General features: G+C 38.9%; 1 protein-coding gene, 1 long non-coding RNA gene and 1 other non-coding gene across 4 annotated transcripts in view; 2 read left to right on the forward strand and 1 right to left on the reverse strand.

Annotated features, from left to right (window-relative positions):
- The first annotated feature begins 3,767 nt into the window (after window positions 1-3,767).
- On the forward strand, window positions 3,768-7,240 carry LOC131146271 (protein DETOXIFICATION 35). The gene is made up of 7 exons (XM_058095745.1): window positions 3,768-4,124; window positions 4,702-5,327; window positions 5,792-5,848; window positions 6,022-6,260; window positions 6,363-6,481; window positions 6,606-6,692; window positions 6,919-7,240. The coding sequence occupies exons 1-7, from the start codon at window positions 3,870-3,872 to the stop codon at window positions 6,994-6,996; spliced, it is 1,461 nt and encodes a 486-aa protein (XP_057951728.1). The 5' UTR covers window positions 3,768-3,869; the 3' UTR covers window positions 6,997-7,240.
- A 965-nt stretch (window positions 7,241-8,205) lies between these two features.
- On the forward strand, window positions 8,206-8,289 carry TRNAL-CAA (transfer RNA leucine (anticodon CAA)). The gene has a single exon. It is a non-coding gene; the product is annotated as a tRNA-Leu (tRNA).
- A 9,212-nt stretch (window positions 8,290-17,501) lies between these two features.
- The window catches only part of LOC131146845 (uncharacterized), a 75,339-nt gene continuing 66,352 nt past the window's right edge, over window positions 17,502-26,488 (reverse strand). For both annotated transcript variants that reach the window (XR_009134476.1, XR_009134478.1), the window contains one exon: window positions 17,502-17,734. This is a non-coding gene — a long non-coding RNA (uncharacterized LOC131146845). The remainder of the gene's footprint in view (window positions 17,735-26,488) is intronic.

Genomic DNA, 26,488 nt, shown 5'->3' on the forward strand with positions numbered 1-26,488 from the left:
CCAGGGAGCGACTGAGCCGCAATGGTCTCTGAGCACTTGCTTAGACAAGGTCTTTCTTAGGCATCAAACATGGAATCAAGGATTCTACAGAAAAATACTTCTGTATTGATATTAACTCAATGACAATTTTTATTATTTTATTATTATTGTGCTTTAATCATGTATATATTTTTGGGTCATCACAGTTATGAAGTATGTAAAATGACACTGGTATGCCATACACTGATATAAACTGTTTTTTTCTTTATTGAGAGGTGTTTGACCCCGAATGTACGTACAATGTTTTTCAGGTCGTTCAGGTAGCGGTAAGTAGCATCCTAGCGTCCGGAAGCAAGGGGTGTCGTAGCTACTGCTAGTACCTTTTTAGGTACGAGTTTTGGTATCCAGTTTGTCAGGATAGTTTGTAGACACCTGGGGTACGTGTTGTAATTATGGGAATGTATGTCCTAATTTGTATAGACTGTAGTATGATCTTGTTTATGTATAAAAGACCATATTCCGCATCGTATCTGATGAGTATGGATTGGTATGAGTATGTATATAGGGCAACCGTGTGTCCCACGGGATCGGACCCTCTTATTTGTATTGTATCATGTATGTTTAAATTGATATAGAGACAGGTTAAGTTACTTAAACTCACCCTTGGGACCCACCTGCGGGTTTAGGGCGTGACAAAGCCCATCCCGTACTTCACACCTTCCAATCAGCTTCCTCGTTGATAGGTCCTGAAAGATACAAAAGGTAGAAAAAAAAATATAGCAACACAATTGAGATCAGTGGTAAGTTTGTTGATGGACAATAAATTAAATTTAACTGAAGGCACATAAAGAACATTAGAAAGAGAGAAATTAGAAGAAAATTGCATAGTGCCTATATGAGTTATAGGAACAATGTCACCATTGGGAAGTTTAATGGGGCAAGGTGGATTGAGGAGTTGAATATTATCAAGAGAAGACAAATTGGAAGTCATATGATCGGAGACATTTGAATCAACAATCCATTCAGTATTATAAAGAGAAGCAGAAGGGCAAGAGGCAAGGTTACCAGTAAAATTAGCAGAGTTGATGTTCAAGGGTGATAAAAGATCCAAGAGTTGTCGGTATTGTTCGCTGGTGAGACCAGAGATAACAATCTCAGAAGAGGTTGAAGAACTTGTGATTGCTGCCATTGAAAAACTAGATGTGTCCATAACGTCAGATCAGTTCAGAGGAATCAAATCGCCGAATTTGGTCAAATTCGATCTTTGCAACAACCAAAAAATATAAACCTTCGATTTGATAATCTTCGAGTTTAATCAGATAAGCCGAAGGTGTCGTCGAAAGGTTGAGACCACTAAGGTGAGTTGAAAATAGAGATCATCAATCGGAAAACTGTTGAAGAAGATGGGCGCCGGAAAAGAAAACACGACTAAGAAGGATCGTCGGAAATCTACGAACAGAAACTAGTCGAGATGATGAACTGGAATTGAGAGGGATGATGCCAGAGATAGGAAAGAACCGCCGGATAATTGAGGAATGATGGAGGCGAGACGTCGCCAGACTAAGATAATGCCGGAGATGATGACACCAGAGAACTGAACTGATACAGGATCGTCGGAGAAGACGACCGGAGTAGCTGGTTGCAGAGGGAACGGAGAACAGCCGAAAGACTGAGAGATGATGACTAACGAACACCGGAGATGCTGGAATTCACCGGAGCTCCATTGGAAGGCCACCGGAGATAATGGTGAGCGACGGCGAATGCGGCAGAAGCAGCAATATTTGGCCGCGGGTGACAAGCTTCGGGAGATAGCCTTGGATGAGGAGGTTCTTGTAGGGAAGAGATGAGGATCAACTGGAGATGCACTGGCCGAAACGGAGAGCTAAGAGCGACATCGAAAAACGAAGATGCAGCAGCGGACTCGTGAGTACAGAGAAGGAACAGTGCCGGTGTTATAGAGAGTGCAGTGGCGAACTCGTGAGTGAGGGCGATGAAGAGTGCAATGGAGAACTCGTGAGTGAGGGCGATGATGACCATCGATTTGTGTGTCTTTGGCGTCGCGAATTATAGGTAGCCCTCCAAAAAAGGTGAACAATCGAGAGGTGCGACGATAACACGCTGGAGAAGACAAACGTTGTTGATATTGAAAAAAGGGGCAACCGAAGACGACTAACGCCGGAGAGGAGGAACTGAGCTACGCCAGAGAAAGGCTGAGCGGGAGAGAGCCAAGATAGAGTGAGACGAGAGGGTACCGAGAGTTGCAGCAGAGAGTTGCCGAAATTGCTGTAGAAGACAGACCAGCCGAGAAGAGGAGGCCGGAGAGGTGACGGCAAGAGAGACCCGCAACAGTGGGGCGGCGCGGCAAGAAAGAAAGAAAGAAAAGAAGAAAAAAATTAGGTTAGCTCTGATACCATGTTAAATTTGGAGGAGAAAATAAAAATCTTTATTGATGTACACATATTACAAGGGATATAAGGGTATATATATACATGAGATAATTGAAAAATGGGAACTATATATTTTTTTATATGGAAAGGGTATATTTCTCTAATAGCTACAAAATTTGAGCTACAAAATTTGATATGATGATAGCCAATGTAAAATTTGTTAAATCACTATGCTATGACATGATATGATGATATCAGTTATAAAATAGTATGCATAATTATTTCTTATGTATACTAAATCAAAATCTAAAAAAAATTAAATATTTATTTATTTTTATTAAAAAAACTTTTGAATGCTATCAAAATTAATTAAAATTAGGTAACAAAACTAAATTATCGATCATGGATGAGTTCAGATCAATTTTGATTCAGTTTTAGTTTATAAAAACATTTGAACTAATATCTTTGGTTTGGTTTTAACTTCTAACATTTATATTCAAATAACCAAACATTAATATTCGTCTTATAACAATTATTATTTAAATATGAAATATATAATGCGTAGATCTTTCAGTTGTAACAACATAACCGAAGAGATGATAAAATAAGTAATTACTTGTCACAAAAGACACATGAATGCATGAAAAAATTAACCTACCTGCTCCATAACTTCATGTTGAAGGAAGATTTTTTTTTTGAAGAATGAGGATTTAAGATGTATTAATTATTAAATGCCACGTTTACCCTTGAAACTTATATAAAATATAATTTACCTTATACATTCTAATACAAGTAGGACGTAGCTACTTATATTACACACATGTTTAATTATATGCTTATTAAAAATTAATTTTTTTTTAATATTAATGAATATATGACTAATTTGTTACATATGTAACATTAAGGAAATATACACATGTACAAATGGAAGGAAATTTTTTTCTTCATATGTTCGTGTATTTATTTTTTAAATTATATGCTTACTGAAAATAGATTTCTCATTGATATTAATAAATATAAAATTAATTTATCACATATATAATATTAAGAAAATAGGTACTGGAAGCGTGGAGGAGAGGCATCCTGAATAATTTCTGCTGCTAAATATCCCACACATCATATATAATTAATAAATAATATATATACATATATATGAGTATGATCCAACTTTTTTTTTTTTTGAAAAAGCAATTAAAGTGGAAGCAGCAGAACCAAGCATAATCTGAAATGTGTCATAATAAGCACTGCAAAAATTTCTCGAAAGTAGGAAATGAAAATGGCAGCTTAGTTACGTATCCATCTACTTCAAATCTAATGAACGTATGGATATCATCTCCCCCCCCCTCTCCCCTCCTGTCTGCAATAAATGATATTAATTGAAACCGGTGCACGGACAGATGAGCACCCGACCGCATGTACCTTACAGCTGATTTTATTTAATTATATCCCATCCTTCCTTCATCCACGCCTTCTACTCCTGTACGCACGCACCGTCGCCGGCAAATGGAGGCGCCCCTGCTGAACGGCGTCGCTGCCGGAGACTACCGGCCGGCAAGGAGGGCAGGAGAGTTGAAGAGCGTGGCGTGGACGGAGACGGTGAAGCTGTGGAGAATAGCGGGTCCCATAGCCTTCAACATACTGTGCCAGTACGGCGTCAACTCCGCCACCAACATCTTCGCGGGTCACCTCGGCGAACTCCAGCTCTCCGCCGTCGCCATCTCTCTCTCCGTCATCGGCACCTTCTCCTTCGGCTTCATGGTCACTCACTAATTACTCCTTCCCTCCCTCACTTATCCTCACAAATATTTTCTTCTATTTAATAAACACTAAATCTTTGAGAAAAATAATAAATTCAGTAAATTTAATATAAATTTTTTTATCATATTTGTAAGAGAATTTATTTACTTAAAATATATACTTTTTTTTAATTTAAATATATACATGTGATGAAATTACGTTAAATATCTATGATTTTATTTTATAAAAATAAATTTGTTAAGTATTAAATTATTAAATATATCAGAATGTATGCACCGAATTTTTAATATAATTTCGTGAATTTTATTAGATTAAATAAATTTTTTTTTGTAGATAGGAGAAAATTTTATTAATTCCATGTATATACTTTTTACGTTTAATATATATATATATATATATATATATATATTTTAATGGGTATAAATCTCTCAAAAACTGAATATGAAGAAAAGTTCAAAAAATATATTTATTAAATTTTTTAAACTTGAAGATGCTCAGATGGCTGTTTGTCTCTCATCAAATTTAGAAAAATCAATGTCTTCTATTTTTATTTTTAAATTTTTGTTTTAAAAATCAGCTTGGCATGGGAAGCGCCCTGGAGACGCTGTGCGGTCAAGCATTCGGCGCAGGCCAAATCGACCTGCTCGGCGTTTACATGCAACGCTCATGGATAATCTTGTGGATCTCCTGCTTCTTCCTCCTCCCCATTTACGCCTTCGCCGCCCCAATCCTCAAACTCCTCGGCCAGGAACCCGACATCGCCGACCTCGCCGGCGAGTTCACTCTCCAAGTCATCCCTCAGCTCTTCTCGCTCGCCATAACTTTTCCCACCCAGAAGTTCCTGCAGGCGCAGAGCAAGGTCGGCGTGCTGGCGTGGATCGGGCTCGTCGCCCTCGTCGCGCACATCGGCCTGCTCTGGCTCTTCGTTTTCGCGTTCGGCTGGGGCACGGCTGGGGCGGCCGCCGCATTTGACATCTCCAGCTGGGCGACTGCGGTGGCGCAAGTCGTGTATGTGGTGGGTTGGTGCAGGGAAGGATGGAAGGGACTGTCCCTGTCCGCGTTTAAGGACATTTGGGCATTCGTCAGGCTCTCCCTCGCCTCTGCCGTTATGCTCTGTTTGGAGGTTTGGTACTTGATGAGCATAATCATTCTCACTGGCCATCTCGACAATGCCGTGATAGCGATTGGATCTCTTTCCATCTGGTAAGTGAGCTCATCTATGACCAGTATTACATGATTTTGCGCAAAACACAAAACTAAAATCAAATCCAAGTATTTGGTTTATTAATTTTTAACACGAATCGAACTGAATGACACAAAAAACCGATTGATTGCGGCTCGGTTCGATTTGGTTCAGTCGGTTTTGTTACACCCCTAATTTTGCTTACTTTTCAAACAAAAAGTGTTCATGTATATGGGTTTGTGTTGGGTTACAACATTCTCTGCGAGTTATGGTGTGATTTCGAATCCAAAACTAGCTTAGGACTTGGAGGATTAAACATGTTTTGCTTCATCTGGCGTTGATGAGAATTTGCCAATTTGCAAAGAACATGAATTGTAGATAGTGTGGTTTGTTGGTGTAGTGCTCTACTGCTGTGTTTGTTGTGATGAAATTCTTGACTTGTTCCTTGCTCCTTCTCACATTCTCATGGCTTTTTCTCTTTCAGTACAAATTTGAATGGGTTGGAAGCCATGCTGTTTATTGGAATAAATGCTGCCATAAGGTAAATTACCCCAAACTCCATCCAATGTTTTGCAATGGCAATACTGCTCTGTAGTCGCTGTTCATTCTAGTTTACAAAACATTACGACAGTGAGATAGTGTCTTTTCACTACGTATCTATTGCTTCTTACTGTCTGTCTGACTGATTTTTATGAATCTCCCCCTTAATTTCAGCGTTCGAGTATCGAACGAACTCGGGTTGGGCCGTCCAAGAGCAGCGAAATACTCTGTTTATGTCACGGTCTTCCAATCTCTCCTCATTGGGCTGCTATTCATGATTGTTATCTTGATAACGAGAGACTATTTTGCCGTCATCTTCACCAGCAGCAAGGAACTGCAAGCCGCCGTCCCTCACTTGGCATACCTTCTTGGCTTAACCATGGTCCTTAACAGCGTGCAGCCAGTGATATCCGGTATCCACTTCATTTTTTTTTTCTCTGTGCATAAACTTAGCGCGATGAATTAATTTCCTCGTTTTAGAAAAAGAGAAGAACTTGTTCGATTTTTTCTTGTAGGAGTTGCCATTGGAGGTGGATGGCAAGCATTGGTGGCTTACATAAACTTGGGTTGTTACTACATTTTCGGGCTCCCTCTTGGGTTCGTCTTAGGCTACAAGGCAAAGTTGGGAGTGATGGTAAGCCTTTTTATGCAAATGGGTTTCCATTTTAAGGCCAAGATTTGCTTCACAAACTTCAGAAAATGACATTTTGCAATTTTGCTTCTTGCTCTAGCTAATGGATTGATACAATTGTGTATAGGGAATTTGGGGAGGCATGATTTGTGGAACTGCTCTCCAGACCTTGCTGCTCTTGATTGTTCTATACCGAACCAATTGGAACAAGGAGGTAAGCAAACACTCGCGTATGAATGGATCACTTTGTCTTCATGTCGGTTCGTTGTGTTCTAATTCGGAGTGCTATCAAATTTGGAATGCCCAAAAACACGAATTGTAGGATCTAATTCATCCAATTACCTTTATGGTTCTTGGCAAACATATGTACTCAAAAATTGGATTGGCACGTTATAAACATGTTCGCACAACTGAATTGGGGAATGCTACGGCATTTGCAGGTGGAGCAAACACTGGAGCGGATGCGGAAGTGGGGAGGGCAGGAAATCAAAGCTGAGAAAATGGCTGATGGTATATGAAATCAGTTCATCTAAACAAAAATTGAACCATTTTTTATGCTTTTCCCCTGTTTTTGGTGCCTCATATGGACGGAACAGAGCACTTTTGTGTCCACTTTGTGTTATTTTTTTTCTTCAAAAAAATTCATAGCCAAAGCTCTATCGAGGCAAGGCGCACCTTCAAATTTCATTTTAGGTTTTAGCTTCCATCTCTCATTCGTAGTCACCTCTTTTTGAGAAATATATATTTTCTAATTGTTCTTCAGATTTATGATTATATCTTGTGTGTGTATTTTTTTTTTTTAAAGAAGGGCGGCACTTTCATTTATTTATTGATTATCCTTCATTTTGGCGGAGGAATACCGTAGTTACAAGACAATCAATGAGAGATAACAAAAGACAAACGTTAAAAACCTCTCAAAAAACAACACCAACATTCAGCCAAAAATCGGGTTATTAGTCCAAATAAAATAAAACAAAACTTACAAAACATGTCTTACACAACAAAATAAAATGAAATAAAATGAAAGATAAACAACATAAAACATAAGTTAAAACTAAAAAGAAATCAGTTAAACATACTCATATCTATCTTCTTTAATTTATACAAATCATTGCTAATTTTAGGGAGTTGACTGCTATTTGTAAAACCAATTATCTTCATTCTCATCTTATAACTCTTATCTTGAATCTAGAGAGTTTGATAAATAAAGAAATGTGTATTTTTTTTAACTTACCTTGTACTTGGAGCATTGAATAACTTGGATAAATAATAGATAGAATATAGTGTAAATTATAGTGAGTTTCTTTTAAATCCAATTCCTCAAAAACTACTTATAATTTTTTTTTGTAATTATTTTAAAATTTTAAAAATAGAAATATTGTTACTACAACAATAAAAAAAGTTCTTTATTTTCTACTTCTAATGTAAATCTTGAAAATTAAGAGGTAAATTAAAATTTTTATAATTTTTTGAAATTCTAAATATAGAAAAATAACTGCTGTTTTCACATATGAATTTGAACAATTTGACAACAAAGTGATATTTTTCTAACTTTCTAGAGTGTTTTTTTTTAAAAAAATTATGTTTAGCCCTTATGTGCCTTGGGATTGTACCGGCATACGGTGAAACGACGCCGTGAGAAATTATGGGACGCAACGTCCATCGGGTATGTAAATTCTAACGTGAGATAAAGACATTAGTGTAAATCAAAACCAATGGAACAAGAAGTCAGGATGGCCGAGTGGTCTAAGGCGCCAGACTCAAGTTCTGGTCCTCGAGAGAGGGCGTGGGTTCAAATCCCACTTCTGACACTGAATTAATTTTTTCCTTCTCAATAAAAAGACGCCATTCAGCTCCAAAAATCTTCAAATTTTCATGTACTACAATTAAATTTATAATTTGCGTTAGTAAACTTATCTCAAGCATTAAGATTTTATGGGATTCAAAAAAAAAATTTAAAACATTCATGATGTTAATTAAATAAATTTTATTTCTAATAAATAAATAAATGTATTAAAATTTTTAATGTTGAACTCGGTGGTAATTTTAGACATACAATTCAATATCAAGATCTTTGGTAACAATTTAGATAATCTAACATAAAACTTTGAGAAGTATAAAGAGACAAAAAAAGTTGATAAAAAAGGCCTTGAGTTCAGCTAAACATAGAGTGTCTAATAATCTATAGGAGGGATTAGAGACAAAAGATGGGATAAGAGGTGTATTTAAACTTGCTAGAGGTAGAGAAGAAAGAACGAGGACTTAGGTGATCTAAGATTATAAAAATTATCGATGATAGTCTTGATTAAATAAGAAGACATAAAACAAAGATGATGAATTTACTTTAATAAGATATTTAATAAAGATCAAGCAGATGACAAATGAGAAAAAAGCTAAAAAAATTGAGATTTATTTGCAAGATTTGAGTTAATAAAGTTAAGTTTGCAATTGTTTTGTTATAATGTAAGTTTTTCTCATTCTAATTTATGTTTGATACTGCTTGAAAAGGCTAGAGAATGAGTAATTGAAGTTACTTTCGATCTGATGATAGTAAAATTGATATATTTCACTAATCATTGTCTTCAAGAATCTAGATGCCTTTTTGTTTGTGATGTTTGATTTATTGCCCTTTAAATGCTATCTTTTAAGCATATGAAAAATGACGTGCCATTGTATACATCATTAGTTGATTAGATCTAATTAAAATTAGAAGTTTCATGTTTCTCGTCGTGAATCTACTTTTGTATAGGATGATAACTCCTTCAGTTTGAACTTCACATGTGATACGCCGTGGAAGAAAGACTTAAAATGATTAAATGTTACTACCCATATCAATAAAGTGTACCTTTCTTTTCAAGAGTCTTTTCATAAGAACTCCATAGTTAAGCGTGCTTGGTTTGGAGTAATCTTGGGATATGTGATATTCTTGAAAGTTTTCTCAGGAAGTGTGTGAGTGAGGACAAAACACACTGAAAAAGACACGTGTTGGTCTGCGGGGCCAGTCATTAGTTCGACAAGGCCCACCCCCTTGTTGTCTGATTCAGGTGGAGGAGAAGAGATGCAGTGCTCTCTAACAGACCCAGGTCGGGGTGTTACATCACAAACTATTTATGTAGTGTTAATTTTAATTTTTCTAGGGGTTGATGTTAAATTTATGAATCAACTGAATGTCCAGAATAATTATCATACTCACAGTTTTCTAAACTATAAATTATTTATCATTTCACCTGGGTTCTTGATAAAATACCCACTAGGATCCTTAGTTTGCCTACGGTATACGCACAAAACCCTGCATTTCACAAATTTCTAATTCCTCTATTCAATCTGCAGAATCACATTCTCATACACAATCTTAAACCTACACCTTTAATAAATTAAATGAACTAACAAGAAACACCCAAACAATACCTTTTTTTTTTTTTTTATCAGTAGAGGTAAATGTATTGATCAAAGTACATATATACAACATACACTGGGCATCTGTCACGCCCCAAACCCAAAAATGGGACCCGGGGGTGAATTCAGTAACCTAACCTGTCTCTGTATCAATTTAAAACATACATGATACCACATACAAAGAGGGTTCGACCCTGTGGGGTGAACGGAAGCCCTATATTCATACATACAATCCTCCATACTCATCAAAATATGCAGCGGAATATGGTCTTTCTATACATAAACTGTACCATACCAGAGTCTATACCATACAAGGATATACATCCCTATGAATACCATACATACTACGGGCGTCTACAAAATCTATCACGACTACCCAGTTGCAAAAACTCGTACCTATCAGGCACTAATAGTAGCTAAACAACACCCCTCGCTTCTGGATGCTAGGATGCTAGTTTCGACTACTCGAAGGATCTGAAAAATATTTGTATATATTCGGGGTGAGACACTTCTCATTAAGGGAGAAAACAATTTATATCAGTGTGTGGCATACCAGTGACATTTTACATACTTCATAACACTACACATATAATACAGTTTAAAACAATTCGTACAGTTTCATACAAATACATACAGTTCCAGTATTTTCAGAAAACCATTCTAGTTCATACGATACCCAACATACATACATACATACATACATACATACATACGATCAGTGTCGTCACACTAGTTCTCAACTACACCAGGTCACCCCATCTCACAGCGATTACATTACTACACACGTAACTAAGCTACGACGATCAAGGCTCAATGGTGAATCCATTGCATCATACGCAACTACACAAAGGTCACCTAGTCTCACAGCGATTACATTGTCATATGCAACTACGAAGATCTACGACTCAGGCCCAATAGTGAATCCATTGCTACATACGCAACTACACAAGGTCACCTAGTCTCACAACGATTACATTGCCATATACAAGTACGCTGCAACGACCTAGGTCCATAGTGAATCCATTGCAACATACGATGTAGCATATAGCTCACACCACTTCGGTGACCAACCGAAATTAGATTGCTGATATTTCACACCCTCGGATATAGAGCCGGTCACTCTTGGCGTACGATAATTAGTCGCCCCTAGCCGATTTCACAAAACCTAGAATCATTTTAGAACTCACGTCCCTATACATTTCAGCGTACGGTAATTAGCCGTCACATAGCTGTTTTACAAATACTTGGAACAAATACATACATTCATACATACCACACTTATTTGGTTTACGGCAAATCATATCATTTACAATTTCAAGTATATAGTTTATGCAAATATGAATTACGGTCATCTCAATAATACAATTTAAACAAGACAAATGGATTTTCCAAACAAAGTAGAGATGATACCCGAATCCCCAATTTTCCAGAAAATTATAACCCAAAAATCCCGCATTTTTACCTGATAGATTTTTCAAAATATGTAGCCAAAACATACATATGATCGTAGCCTACAGGCTTACCGATCCTGATTTCAAAAATGGACTGATATAAACAGAATCCCTTTAGCTTAACCTGAAATCCAACTAAGAACTCTACGGTCCTCAAAACTACGAACCGAGACTCTGAAACCTACAAACCATAGTAAAAAACATATAATCCGTACTACTACACATATATTGAATCAGAAATGAAAACCGAGTCTTACCTCGATTTTGGCTCGAAACCCAAAATCCTTTGAAACGAGATTCCGATCCAGTAGAAACGTAGAGAATCCTTCACTGATCCTCGCAGTATCGTTGGATTTACAAATCCGGCAACGAACGACAAAGAAAACTAGAGAGAGAGAGTGTAGGGAGAGTTCTAGAGAGAGAGAGAGAGAGAGAGAGAGAGAGAGATAGCTTTTGGGAAAACTTAGTCCCAAAGTAATCCCAAAATATCCTTATAAAGACCCTTGACCCGGAGGATTTCGTTGACGAATTGGCCTCCTCATCGATGAGGTCTTCAGGGATTTTGTTGACGAGGCAGCGATTTCGTTGACGAACCCTGATATTTAAATTTCCCTAAACCCCTCGGCTTTTTCTCGTAGACCAGGCTTTGAATTTCATCGACGAGAATAATGAAAGCCTCATCGACGAAATTCGGCTTCGTCAATGAACCTACTCTTTTACCAAAATTTCCCTATCTTTATATATATTAACCCATTATCACAGTTCGGGTTCTTACAATCTCCCATCCTTACAAAAATTTCGTCCTCAAAATTTGCAATCTCTCTTTACAATCTCATTCATACTACTACATACATACCTACTCTGGAGTGAATCGATGAATATCTATACGCAGTCCCTCTACGATATATACATACACACTCTAGAGAATACGGCGGCCATTTATACGCAGCCCCGTTACACATACACACATACACTTTCTAGAGAATATGATGGCCATTTATACGCAGCCCCATTACAATACATACATACACTCTCTAGAGAATATGATGACCATTTATACGCAGCCCCGTTACAATACATATATACATGCCCTCACTTATGGCGGAGGAATACCGTGGTTACATACATACACAGTCTCAGGAGCTCACAATACCACAGGACACTCCCTCAGACTAACCAATAAATACAATACGATAACAGAGGTTTACATACATACTCATACCACTCTGCTATCCAAATACTACTCAAACAACTGCGGATACTTTCGGCGTATTTTCGTTTCTAGTTCCCAAGAAACTTCCTCAACCTTGTGGTTCCACCACAATACCTTTACTAACCGTATCTCTTTGGTACGAAACTTTTGAACTTTACGGTCCAGAACTTGAACAGGTATCTCCTCATACGCTAAAGTATCCTCAAGTCCCAAGGACTCGTAACTGATAACATGCGATGGATCCAACACATATCTCCTTAATATGGATATATGAAATACATTGTGGACCCTCGGGAGTACTGGGGGTAATGCAACTTTGTAGGCTACCGGACCCACTCGCTCAAGTACCTCGAATGGTCCGATATACCTCGGGCTCAACTTGCCCTTCCTTCCGAATCTCATCACTCCCTTCATCGGAGCGATTTTAAGGAATACCTTACCCCCCCACCTCGAATTCTAACTCACAGCGGCGAACATCCGCGTAACTCTTCTGCTGCCTCTAAGCCGATCTAATCCTTTCCCGGATCAAACCTACCTTCTTAGATGCCTGTTGCACGAGTTCAGGTCCTAAAACTTGACGTTCACCAACCTTATCCCAATACAAGGGAAATCAACACCTCTGACCATACAAAGCCTCGAACGGTGCCATCCCTATACTAGCCTGGAAGCTATTGTTATAGGCAAACTCCACTAGTGCTAGAAACTGAATCCAACTGCCACCGAAGTCCAATACACAAGCCCGTAACATATCCTCCAAGATCTGTCTCGTTCTCTCCGACTGTCCATCAGTTTGGGGGTGGAACGTTGTACTAAAAGTAGGCTTCGTCCCCAAGGCTTTCCGCAAGCTCTTCCAAAATCGAGAAGTAAACCTTGGATCCCAATCTGAAACAATGGACACTAGTACTCCGTGCATTCGCACAATCTCATGCACATACATATCAGCTAGCCTACTCAAAGGGTAGCTAACCTTCATCGGTACAAAGTGAGCAGATTTTGTCAAACTGTCCATAATTACCCAAATAACATTCTGCTCATGAAGTGCTTTCGGTAATCCAGTAACAAAGTCCATGGAAATGTGTTCCCATTTCCACACCAGAATAGGCAAAGGCTGCAACGGCCCTGCCGGCCTCTGATGTTCAGCTTTCACCTGCTGACACGTCAGACACTGCTCTACAAACCGGTTAATATCTCTCTTCATACCACTCCACCAGAAGGACTCGCACAAATCTCGATACATCTTTGTACCACCCGGATGTACCGTATACAGAGAATGATGCGCTTCCTCCAGAATCGTCCTTCTGATCTCCTCGTCCTTTGGAACACACAGTCTGGTGTCAAACCTCAACACATCTCTATTAGAGATGTTAAACTCCGAAGCCAAACCCTACTGTACCTTCTCTACAATCTCAGCTAACTCATTATCACTAGTCCGCGTAGCTTTAATACGCTGAAACAAGGTCGGTCAGATCACCAAGCTAGCAATGAAAGCCTGATGATCACCAGATACCAACTCCTCGCTAAGGCTTTCCAGATCCTGTTTGATATGATGCTGAGCTACAACTGCAGGTACAGCTGCATGTTCTGACTTCCGACTCAATGCATCTGCTACCACGTTAGCTTTTCCCGGGTGATAATTGATCGTGCAATTGTAGTCCTTAATCAACTCTAGCCATCGCCTCTACCTCATATTCAGCTCCTTCTGCGTGAAAAAGTACCTAAGGCTCTTGTGGTCAGTGAAAATCTCACACTGAAGACCATATAGGTAGTGTCGCCAAATCTTTAGAGCATATATTACAGCAGCCAACTCTAAGTCATGCGTAGGGTAATTCTTCTCATACTCTTTCAGTTGCTGAGAAGTATCAGCTACCACTTTACCCTGTTGCATAAGTACACATCCCAAACCCTTCAAGGACGCGTCGCTATAAATCACAAAACTCCCATCCCCTGAAGGAATGGTCAATACTGAAGCAGTAACCAGTCTGTGCTTCAACTCAAGAAAGCACTGCTCGTAATCACCAGTCCAGTCAAACTTCACCCCTTTTTTAGTCAATCGTGTCAGAGGTCCAGATAATTTAGAAAAACCCTCTATGAACCGACGATAGTAACCCACCAGTCCTAGAAACTCTGAACCTCCTGCACACTATTTGGTCTAGCCCAGTCAACCACAGCTTCAATCTTACTAGGATCAATAGAGATACCGCCCCTAGACACCACGTGGCCTAAGAATGCGACCTGAGTCAACCAAAATTCACACTTCTTCAACTTAGCATACATCTTCCTCCTTCGCAGAATATGTAACACTAATCTCAAATGTTCCACATGCTCTTTCGTACTCCTCGAGTATACCAAAATGTTATTAATGAACACCATTATGAATCGATCTAGGTACCCATGGAAGACCCTATTCATCAGATCCATGAATACCGCCGGAGCATTCGTCAACCCAAAAGGCATAACCAAGAACTTATAGTGGCCATATCTAGTTCGGAAAGCAGTCTTCACTACATCCTCCGCTCTAACCCTCACCTGATGATATCCTGACCGTAAGTCGATCTTCGAAAAGACCTACGTTCCCTGCAACTGGTCAAAAAGATCATCTATACGAGGCAAAGGGTAACGGTTCTTTATCGTCGCTTTGTTGATCTTACGGTAATCAATGCACATATGCATCGACCCGTCCTTCTTCTTCACAAATAATACTAGAGCTCCCCAGGGCGAAACACTAGGTCGAATGAATCCCCTGTCCAATAATTCCTGCAACTGCTCCTTCAACTCCTGAAGTTTTGCTGGAGCCATCCGGTATGGAGCTTTAGAGATCGGTGCCTTACCAGGCAACAACTCAATCGTAAACTCCACCTCACGATCCGGAGGTAAACCGGGTAAGTCATCTAGAAACACATCCGGAAACTTGTTGACCACCCGAATGTCCTCGAGTCTCAACTCATCCCGCGGCGGTTCCTTCACACAAACTAGGTACCCCTGACAACCATCTAAGAGTAACCTTCTCGCCTATAAAGTTGATAGAATCTGTGGCGTAGAATGCACACACGATCTAGCTAACTCAAACTCTTGCTTCCTAGGAGGTTTGAACACTACTACCTTCCTGCGACAATCAATCACCGCATAGCTGGAGAACAACCAATCCATTCCGAGTATGACGTCAAAACCTGACATGTCGTATACTACAAGGTTCGCCGGTAACAGTCTCTCCTGAATCACCACTGGGCAGTCTCCGAACATTTTACTACACATCATTATACTTCCACTCGGCGTAGCCACAGCCAACCAATCCTCCAAAAGTTGGGTTTTAACCCCACACAATTTCACAAATCTAGCAGACATGAATGAATAAGTTGCCCCCGAATCAAATAAAACAACAGCTTTATTCGAAAGCAATAACATGGTACCTGTCACCACGTTCCCAGCGTGTTCTGCATCTGCTGGAGTAAGTGAATATACTCTCGTCGGAGCCGTGGTTGCCTGATAATTCACCCGAGGTACCTGGTTACTTCCACTGCTCTGACTCGCAGGCATAATCCTCCTCGGTTCCCGGCAGTTCTTTGCCATGTGGCCCGTTTCACCACAGTTGTAGCAAACACCCAGAATGGCTGATACTCGCCCTCGTGTCATTTACGGTACTTCACACATGGTGCAAAGGATGGATCCCCCTGAAAACTCAGCAGCTCAGTGTTCTGCCGATAATCGGAACTATAATTCTTCTTCTTCTTCCACTGTCTCTGTTGAGAACCACTCTGAGGACCAGAAGATACTGGCCTCTTCCCTTGAACTTGTACTACTTCATCTCCTCAAAGGTCGGTCTCAACTATGGTGGCTTTATCCACTAGGATAGAGAACTTACAGATCTGCAGCATCCCCACCAAACGGCGGATGTCTTTCCTCAGACCCCTTTCGAACCTTCGAGCCTTCTCGTGCTCATTCAGAACTAGGTACGGTGCGAATCGGGACAACTCGATAAATCTAGTAGCATACTTTTGCACCGTCAAAGTACCCTATGTTAGGCCTGAAAACTCATCGGCCTTCGCATCTTGAGTGGAGACGGGAAAGTATCTCTCGAAAAATACCTCCTTGAAACGGCCCCACGTCATACTAGATGGACCAACTCTCTGCCGCTCCGGCAGGCTCACTGCCGTCCATCATCGCCCTGCCTCCCTAGTCAACTAGAAGGTAGCGTACAATACCTTATGCTTCTCAGTGCAGTGGAGGACTTCCACAATCCTCTCGGTTTTCTCAACCCAATCCTACGCCACTATCGGATCAGATCCTCCCCTGATTGTCGGAGGGTGCATGCATATGAACCTCTCAATGGTACAACCCGCATCAGTAAGAGAGCTCTCACGTCTCCTAACACTCCGTCCAATCTCTCGGATCACCTGTCTCGCTAAACCACGAGACATAGAAGGATACTCGTTGCTCGTCGTCTCCTCGAAGCCACTCTAAAAGTTATTATCCTTGGGCTCCATACTGAAAACAGAATAAGAATCTGTTAGAATTCCTATATCGGACACAGTTAACATAATCATAGACCTAATCATGTCAACTATTACTCTCATAGGTCTCAGCCTGTCCTATCACACCGATACGAAAGTCGTCAATGATCTGCCCTGCCTTTATTGGAATTGTCATTCTAGGAAAAACACAGAATACCGCCGACACATCCTGATCTAGCAATAGAACAACCCTCGACCAACACTACCCATTTCCTACATCCTATACTCTGGTATGTACACATTAATACTCCTAACCAAGTCTACAAGACCTAACAACCTGGTTAGCTCTGATACTAAGCTGTCACGCCCCAAACCCGAAAATGGGACCCGGGGGTAAATTTAGTAACCTAACCTGTCTCTATATCAATTTAAAACATACATGATACCACATACAAAGAGGGTCCGACCCCGTGGGGTGAACGGAAGCCCTATATTCATACATACAATCCTCCATACTCATCAAAATACGCAGCAAAATATGGTCTTTATATACATAAACTGTACCATACCAAAGTCTATACCATACAAGGATATACATACCTATGAATACCATATATACTACAGGCGTCTACAAAATCCATCACGACTACCTGGTTACAAAAACTCGTACCTATCAGGCACTAGTAGTAGCTAAACAACACCCCTCGCTCCTGGATGCTAGGATGCTAGTTTCGGCTACCCGAAGGACCTGAAAAACATTTGTATATGTTCGGGGTGAGACACCTCTCAGTAAGGGAGAAAACAATTTATATCAGTGTGTGGCATACCAGTGTCATTTTACATACTTCATAACACTATACATACGATATAGTTTGAAACAATTCGTACAGTTTCATACAAATACATACAAGTCCAGTATTTTCAGAAAACCTTTCCAGTTCATACGATACCAAGCATACATACATACATACGGACGTACGGTCAGTGTCGTCACACTAGTTCGCAACTACACCAGGTGACCCCGTCTCACAGCGATTACATTGCTACATACGCAACTACACTGCGACGATTAAGGCCCAATGGTGAATCCATTGCATCATACGCAACTACACAAAGGTCACCTAGTCTCACAGTGATTACATTGTCATATGCAACTATGAAGATCTACGACTCAGGCCCAATAGTGAATCCATTGCTACATACGCAACTACATAAGGTCACCTAGTCTCACCACGATTTCATTGTCATATACAACTACGCTGTGACAACCTAGGCCCACAGTGAATCCATTGCAACATATAATGTAGCATATAGCTCACACCACTTCGGTGACCAACCAAAATTAGACTGGTGATATTTCACACCCTCGGATATAAAGCCGGTCACTCTCGGTGTACAGTCATTAGCCGCCCCTAGCCGATTTTACAAAACCTGGAATCATTTTGGAACTCACGTCCCTATACATTTCAGCGTACGGTAATTAGCCGCCACATAGCTGTTTTACAAATACCTGAAAAAAATACATACATTCATACATACCACACTTATTTGGTTTACGACAAGTCATATCATGTTAAATCAGGTGTAATCCCAAGAGGGGGGGTGAATTGGATATTAAAAAAAATTTTAAGCCACTTAATTTCCTTTTACACACTTCTTATAAATTTACCAACTACTTCTTGTTGTTCAATTATGTATGTGTGTGTCAATCCTATCTATGCATGCAATATACTCAATTTAAATACAACGCGGGAAATAAAGAGTAGAGAGAAGAAAGAAGACAAACGCGATTTTACGAGGTTCAGCCGACTTGGCCTACGTCCTCGCCTTGAGCAACCACTCAAGGATTCACTAAAACCCTGCTCCTTAAAGTGGGACGGAGCTTCCCTTACAAACCGCTGCTTACAAGAGGTACAACTCCCTCCTTATCCGCTGCTCACAAGAGGTACAACTTCCTCCTCACATTCGGTTCACAACTTGAACCGTATTTACAATGAAATATGAAAATAACACTCAAAACAATACTTCTAAAAAAAGCTTATGAGTACAATTCAATTTCCTAGCACATTAATATATGATATAACTTGAAGCTCGTGAATGTATGAAAACGATACACTCGTTTTATGTATGATATGCTTGAACACACAAATCCCTATTTAATCAAAACTCCTAAGTGAAAATATATTTGGAATGCTTTGGGGTCAACTAGGGTTCTTGATTTACTTTGTAAATATGCACAAGTATATTTGAAGCAAACTAGTTAGCAAAAAAAAAAAAAAAAACTTTGTCTTGAAGACAAACACAATAAACTGACAAAGTTTCTTTCAAAGTTCAATCTTTCCACCAAACTAGATTTTTCAATAAAAAGATCCTATGAACAAAATATATATATGTTTATATACTCTTAATTCCAACAATCAATGAACCAAGCTAACAAGACTTTCTCACAAAATGTTTTTTTTTTTTTTTTTACAAAAATCAACTTTTATATGTGTATGCACACTCAAGATAAAAAAAAAACTCTTTCTAAAGATACTCAAGAAAACAGAAGATGTGATGAGAGGTTCTTGAGAAATAAAAACTTGAAAGATCAAACCTCACTAGACGATTGAGGTATAGTTGAAAGAGATAATGAAACCCCTTTGATTTTCTGAAGAGATTTGCATAATGAAGATGGAAGGAGTGCAGAAAATCAGCTCTAGGGTTCAAGTCTTGCAATCAGATGTATATTTTTCTTGTTGTGTGTCTTAGCTTTCTTCTAGGGTTTAGACATTTAGTATATATAGTAAATGACCCTTAGGATTGATCTCAGCCGTTGGATCAATCAGATGGCTCGCGAGTTCACTTAATAAAAATCTAGTTTTTAGCAGCCCCGCGACTTCAGGCGCCTGAGGGTAAAGGTCTAGGCGACTGAAGTTCCTTAAGTCTTGAAAAATCACGTTGGAATACAGGGTCAGGCAACCGAAGTGGTGACTTCAGGCTCCTGAAGTGACTTCAGGAGGCTAAGGTTCCAAGGTCAGACGACCGAAGAGCCTCAACCAAGTTCTGTCTTCTCCATTTAATTCTTCTGGCTACCAAAATTTCCCTCTCTTTATATATATTAACCCATTATTACAGTTCAGGTTCTTACAGCATCCCCAGGATTACACAAGGGGAACACATTCCCCATCCAAAGCAGTAATAGATATCAAGGACTTCCAAGCTAAAATAACAATTTATCCAAATCTAATAGAGAGCTGAAAGCATTTAAATATCATTGTATATATTAAATTTATCATATACTACTTTATAAGTGTACCTTTGAATCACCTAGAGTAAGTCCAAGGGAGAGATCCTCTTTCCTTCAAATTTCCACATGTTCCTAAAGTGCCAAATGAATTAAAAACGGTAGCAGCCAAGCACACTTTTTCCCCTACTGTTTGAATCCCAGTGCCCTTTGCTTCTTTATGGAGCCGTTTTAGAGAAGCCTTCAGTGTAGACATTAATCTGTTAATGCCTAGCCATTCCTTTACATGATCCCACACTTCCTTTGTAAATCTGCATTTGAAGAATAAATGTTCATTTGTTTCAATCTCCGCATTGCAAAACACACAATTCTGGTCTATTTCCTCTCCTTGGATTTTATCATTTGTAAGTAACTTTCCTTTGACTCCCATCCACAAGGTAAATGCATATTTCAGAATACTTCCACATTTCCATACCTCTTTGTGCCAGGGTATTGTTCTCCCTTTGTTTCTCCAAAAATTATAAGCATGTTGAGATGACAATGTTCCATTCACCACCCACTGATTTAACAAAGTTTCAGCATCCCCACAATTTCCACAACTTCGTACTATTTGGTTCTTTAGCTCTACCAATTTTTTGAATAAAGGAGAGTCTTCATGTTTTTGATCTACTTCCCAAAAGTTTGAATCACTTAAGTAGATTTGATGCATCCATTTTGACCATAAAGTGTCCTTTTTGCTTTGGATATTCCACAGGGCCCGAGTGAGTAGTGCTTTATTCTAAGCATTTAAGTCAAAAAACCCCAAGCCTCCCTCATTTTTTGGAAGACATAGTTCTTTCCAAGCAACCGGAGGCTTCTTTCTCCCACCCCAAAGAAATGATCTGTAAAGTCTCACCTACCACAGATTTAGGTATTGGAAAAATTGCTAGCCAAAAGCATTCTACCCCTTAAATAACAGAGTTTATGAGTTCCAGTTTCCCTGCATAGGATATTATATGGTTTGGCCAGCCACAAAGGAGATTAGAGATTCTATCAATCAAAGGTGCATAGTGCATTTTGTTAAGTCTTGATGCTGCTAGAGGAATTCCCAGATATCTGAAAGGGAAGGCCCCTCCTGAAAGTCTGTTAGTCTTCTTATTTGTTCCAATTCTAGAGCTTTAATTCCAACATGAAGTATATTGGATTTCAGGTTATTCACAGTCAGACCTGAACACTTCGAAAAGTTATCAAGACATTCCACCAGTACTTTAACTGAACTTGAGTCCCCACTAGAAAATAGAATCAAATCATCAGCAAAGGCTAAGTGATTGATTCTTAGCTGTTCACATCTTGGGGTGAAATCTGAACTTTTTATTGCTTCCAGGTCCCTTTAGCAGACTCGATAAGTACTCAAGTCCAATTACAACAGCAATGGAGAAATAGGGTCTCCTTGACGAAGTCCTTTTCTACCTTTCAAAGAAACCATGGTAGCCTCCATTGATAGAGAGGGAGTATGTAGGAGTGGATATACATTGCATAATCCAATTCACCATGACCCCTGGAAACTTTAGTTGCTCCAGCATTTCCTTAATAAATTTCCACGACATAGAGTCATATGCCATTTTGAGATCAACCTTCAGCAAGCATCTAGGTGAGACTCTTTTCCTTGCATACTTCCTTACAATTTCCTGCACTAAATAGATATTTTCCACCATGCTTCTGTGTTTGACAAAAGCAGATTGTGCTGGACTCACTATATCCTCAAGGCAAGGATTAATTCTACTTGCAATAATCTTTGATATCACCTTATACATCATGTTGCAGCAAGAGATGGGCCTATACTGCTGAACAGAGTCTGCATGATTTGATTTTGGAATCAAAGCAATGACAGTGTGATTAATCTGTTTCAATAGTTTCCCTGACTCAAAGAACTCCTTTACTGCCAGTGAGAACTCCTTCCCAATTATATTCCATGATTTCTTGAAAAAACATGCTGTGTACCCATTAGGTCCTAGGGATTTCAGATCCCCAATGCTAAAAACAACAGATTTAATCTCCTCATCTGAGATAGGAAGTACCATTTGAGTAGCCTGCAATTCATTAACCACCTTTCCTCTGGCAACTACCCCCGGATCAGTAGGTTCTGTATTCACTTCCTTGCCTAGGAGCTCCTTATAAAATTCTGAGAATTCCTCCACAACTTGCTGCAGAGAGGTAGTTCGATCACCATTGCATTTCCTAACTGCAGTAATGTGGTTCCTGCATACATTTATTCTCATTATAGCATGAAAGAAGGATGTACCTCTGTCACATTTCTTTAGGTATTTAGCCTCTGCAAGTTGAGCTAAAAACATTAGCCTCTTCAGTTCTACTTGCTTCCCTTTTCTTCACTTCCAGGCTATTTTTCAATTCCACATCCCCAGGAGAATCATGTAGCCTCTGCTGTAACTCTATTACCTCCTCCATATCAGTTTCTGCTCTTGTTGAAATGTGAGAGAAATGCAGATGATTTAAATTCTTCAGTGGTTAATTCAGAAGCTGCAACTTCTTCACAAATCTGAACTGATGAAAGCCCTAGATTTTAACTTCCCAACCCCTTCTGATGACTTCCTGAAACTCACTGTGGTTCACCCACATATTGAAAAATTTAAATGGGTTTCTTCCAGAAATTTCTTCCTAAAAAAGAGATACATTACACGAAGAATGATCAGATAAGAGTCCAGGAAACTGAAATTCAGTATGAGCTGAATAGCCAGAGGGCAACGAGGAAGGATTCACCACTGCCCTGTCAAGCTTACACCACACATTTCTATTCAACCATGTCATAAAGCTTCCAGAGGAGTTCAAGTCTCGAAGGCCAGAGTCTTTGAAGCAATCGTTTATATCCTTTACCTGATAATCTGTCACTGGCACCCCATTCTGTATTTCAATATCTGTTAAGACATACTTGAAGTCACCCAATACCAGCCAAGGAACTGAAGTTTTACTGAAGTGGATAAGGTCCTACCATAGTGGTCTTCTAGCTACTGTTGTATTAAATCCATAGACAAAACTCAAAGCAAAGTTGTTTGTTGTAATAGGGCAAACAACATGACAGTGAATTACCTGAGCATTCGTTCCCAATACCTTTAGTTGAACTTTGTGGGGGTTCTATAGCACCAATATTCTGCCAGCTCAATGGTGTTTGTTGATTTAGGTGTAATCCCAAGAGGGGAGGTGAATTGGGTATTTTAAAAATTCTTTGAAACTTATTTACCACTTAGTCCCTATGTTTAAATTTAACCAATTACTTATCAACTTCGTGTGAGATTATTTAACAAACATACATGCAATGTAAGTAACGAAATGTAGTGTGGAAAGTAAAGAGATAAGGGAAAATAAAATGCAAACACAGTTTTTACGAGGTTTAGCCAACCCGACCTACGTCCTCGCCTTGAGCAACCAACTCAAGGAGTCCGCTATAATCTCTGCTCCTTAAATTGGGACGGAACTTCCCTTACAATCTGCTGCTTACAAAAGATATAACTTTCTCTTACTCTGCTGCTTACAAGAGATACAACTCTCTTCTCAAATCCAGTTCACAACCCGAACCGTGAATACAATGAAATCTGTAAAACACTCAAAGTTGCTTCCAACAAAACTAGTGAGTACAATTCAAATTCCTAATACATAATTATATGATGAAACTTGAAACTCAGAATGTATGAAACGATACAATCATTTATGATTGATATGCTTCAACACGCAAATTCTCTTTTATCAAATCTTCCAAAATATTTGTATGAGTAATAGCCTCGAAGACAAGATGCACAAATATCAAATATGATCTTGTTAAAAAATTTGTCTTAAATATTGTAAAGATCTAAATAAAAAATCTTTCTTTCAAATATTCAATTATACCACGATCTTTGTAATATTCAAATATACATACACACACACGATATGTATTCCAAAGATAAAAAACTCAATGTAATATCTTTCAGAAAATATCCCTCAATAAAATGTATATTTATGAACACTAAGGATATTTAATCAAGCGTTTTAATATCTAAAATATAGATCTTTTAACAGAACATACACTTGAATCAAATCTATTTAACCAATGATAAAACCTTTTCTCAAGTAGTGAGATTATCTAAATAATCTATATATAAAGTATACTCACTATCTATCACTCGGCCTATTTCAACAATAGATTTTGAAATGAGAAGTTGGGTGAAAAATATATATCAATGGCAAAATAAAACTTTCTCAAGTAATAACCTTGTCAAAAAAAAAAATCTCTATATGGTTAGGAACACTCAAGATCAAACTCTCTAACGAAATTCAATAACAGATGATGATATGAGAAACTCTTGAAAAACACTAAACGGATTTACCAAACCTCAATACCAAGTTGAAATCAAGATGTGTAAATAGATTCCCTTTGATTTTCTGAATTGATTTGCCCAAGCTTGATGATTGTAAGTTGGAGTGCAGGCAATCGTATATCAAGACATTCAAGTTTCTCAATTCTCTTTTCAACAATATGTTCTCTTCTCTTCTCGTTTGTATTTTATTCCATGCTAGGGTTTAGAAGTTCAATATATAGGTGTCTCACCCTTAGAATCAATCTTGACCGTTGGATTAAAAAATAACTCGTGAGTTCTCTTAATAAAAATTAAATTTTTATGTTTTCCCACAAGTTCAGGCGACTGAGGTTGAGTGCCCAGGCGACCAAAGTTCCTTAGTGTTTCGAAAAATCAACCTGGATACAGGGTCAAGTGACTGAAGTTGAGTTCAAGCTCCTGAAGTGACAACTTCAGACGACTGAAGTCTCAGGTTCAGGCGACCGAAGTGCCTCGGCCAGATTCTATGTTTCACCATTAATTCTTCAGGCGATTGAGCTTAATCTTCGGTCTCTTGAAGAAATTTTTCAGGCGATTGAGGATAACTTCAAGCTACTGAAGTTCCCATTTTCTGAATTTTCTCTTTCTAGTTTAAAAATTTACTTTGCTCTCTTTCTTAGCTCCTTTATAAAAATATTTTCTAAGATTTTAAAAATATTTTTAAGTCCATAAATGTCCCCTAATGATGTTCATGAAATGCATGAGTCCTAAAGTCATTCTAGGGTATATGTTGTGTCACGACCTGCTCATTTTTCCACATATTTTTTTTTATTAATATCAACGTCATACATTCCAACTTAGCAGGTCACAATCCACCTGGACCCGTGGGTACCAGGGATATATCAGAACATATAGCAGAAATCCTAGCAGCAGAAAATATACAATAATGTACATCTTAATACCATATATTACAATATACCAGAGTTCCTATAGTCCACAGTATTTCCATATATATATCCCAAAATAAATCTAGGGACATTTCCCACAAAACTAACTGTCCCTACGAAACTTACCCTTCAAAAAGGGCAAATACGCAGCACTAGTTCAGCAGGGCTTTTCCCGCTCTCCTATCTGGGGCTTATAAAAAGTTTATAAGATTTAGGGGTGAGACACATCTCAGTAAGAGAAATAAACTAATACCAGTGTATGGTAATATGAGTATTATGTGTTCTACATATATCATATATAACATATTCAGTACTGTTTATCAAATCTGGGAAAACATATGTATATCAAAACATGGCAGAACATACTGCATTTCATAAGCATATCTCATCTCATATCATAGTAATAACATAAAACATTCCTGGTAGGTTAGCTGGTTGTTGTCATGTATTACCCCCACATGATTGAGTTGTGTGGCCCGAAGGCGGGACCTAACAATGGTTGGCCGACCACTGCCAAGTCAAACAGTAATCTGTAGGTCTGATGGGTTTGTCAGACCTGGTCCGTACACCAGGGGCGATCACAGCACACTTCTTTAATAACCACATCGACCATCCAATCTCACACCACTCCGTACAGCAGCGTTAACACAAATTTCATGATCACGAAGACCATGGACACATAGCAACGGTACCGTGCAAGTGCTAGCCTAAACCAAGCCAACCAAGTTATGATATCATATAACATATACTAAAACCGTGATACATAGATATCTTATATCATTTATTTCCACATCAATCATATCATTTTGCATATATACATATATCATAAAAATCATCGGCCCATACGCCGGTATTACACATTTTATCATAACACGACCCATACGCCGGCAATCACATCATAGCATAGCCTATACGTTGGCAAATCACAACATAGCACAGCCCGTATGCCGAAAAATCACAACATAGCACGGCACGTATGCCGAAAAATCATAACATAACATGACCTGTACGCTGGCAAATCA

The sequence above is a fragment of the Malania oleifera genome, chromosome 13 (assembly GCF_029873635.1).
Source record: "Malania oleifera isolate guangnan ecotype guangnan chromosome 13, ASM2987363v1, whole genome shotgun sequence".
NCBI classification, from domain to species: domain Eukaryota; kingdom Viridiplantae; phylum Streptophyta; class Magnoliopsida; order Santalales; family Ximeniaceae; genus Malania; species Malania oleifera.

Excerpts from the sequence above, each read along its gene's own strand:
- LOC131146271 (XM_058095745.1), top strand. The coding sequence starts at position 3,870 with ATGGAGGCGCCCCTGCTGAACGGCGTCGCTGCCGGAGACTACCGGCCG. Across the intron at positions 5,328-5,791 it reads ATTGGATCTCTTTCCATCTG|TACAAATTTGAATGGGTTGG; the intron begins GTAAGTGAGCTC and ends TTTCTCTTTCAG. Across the intron at positions 6,261-6,362 it reads CGTGCAGCCAGTGATATCCG|GAGTTGCCATTGGAGGTGGA; the intron begins GTATCCACTTCA and ends TTTTTCTTGTAG.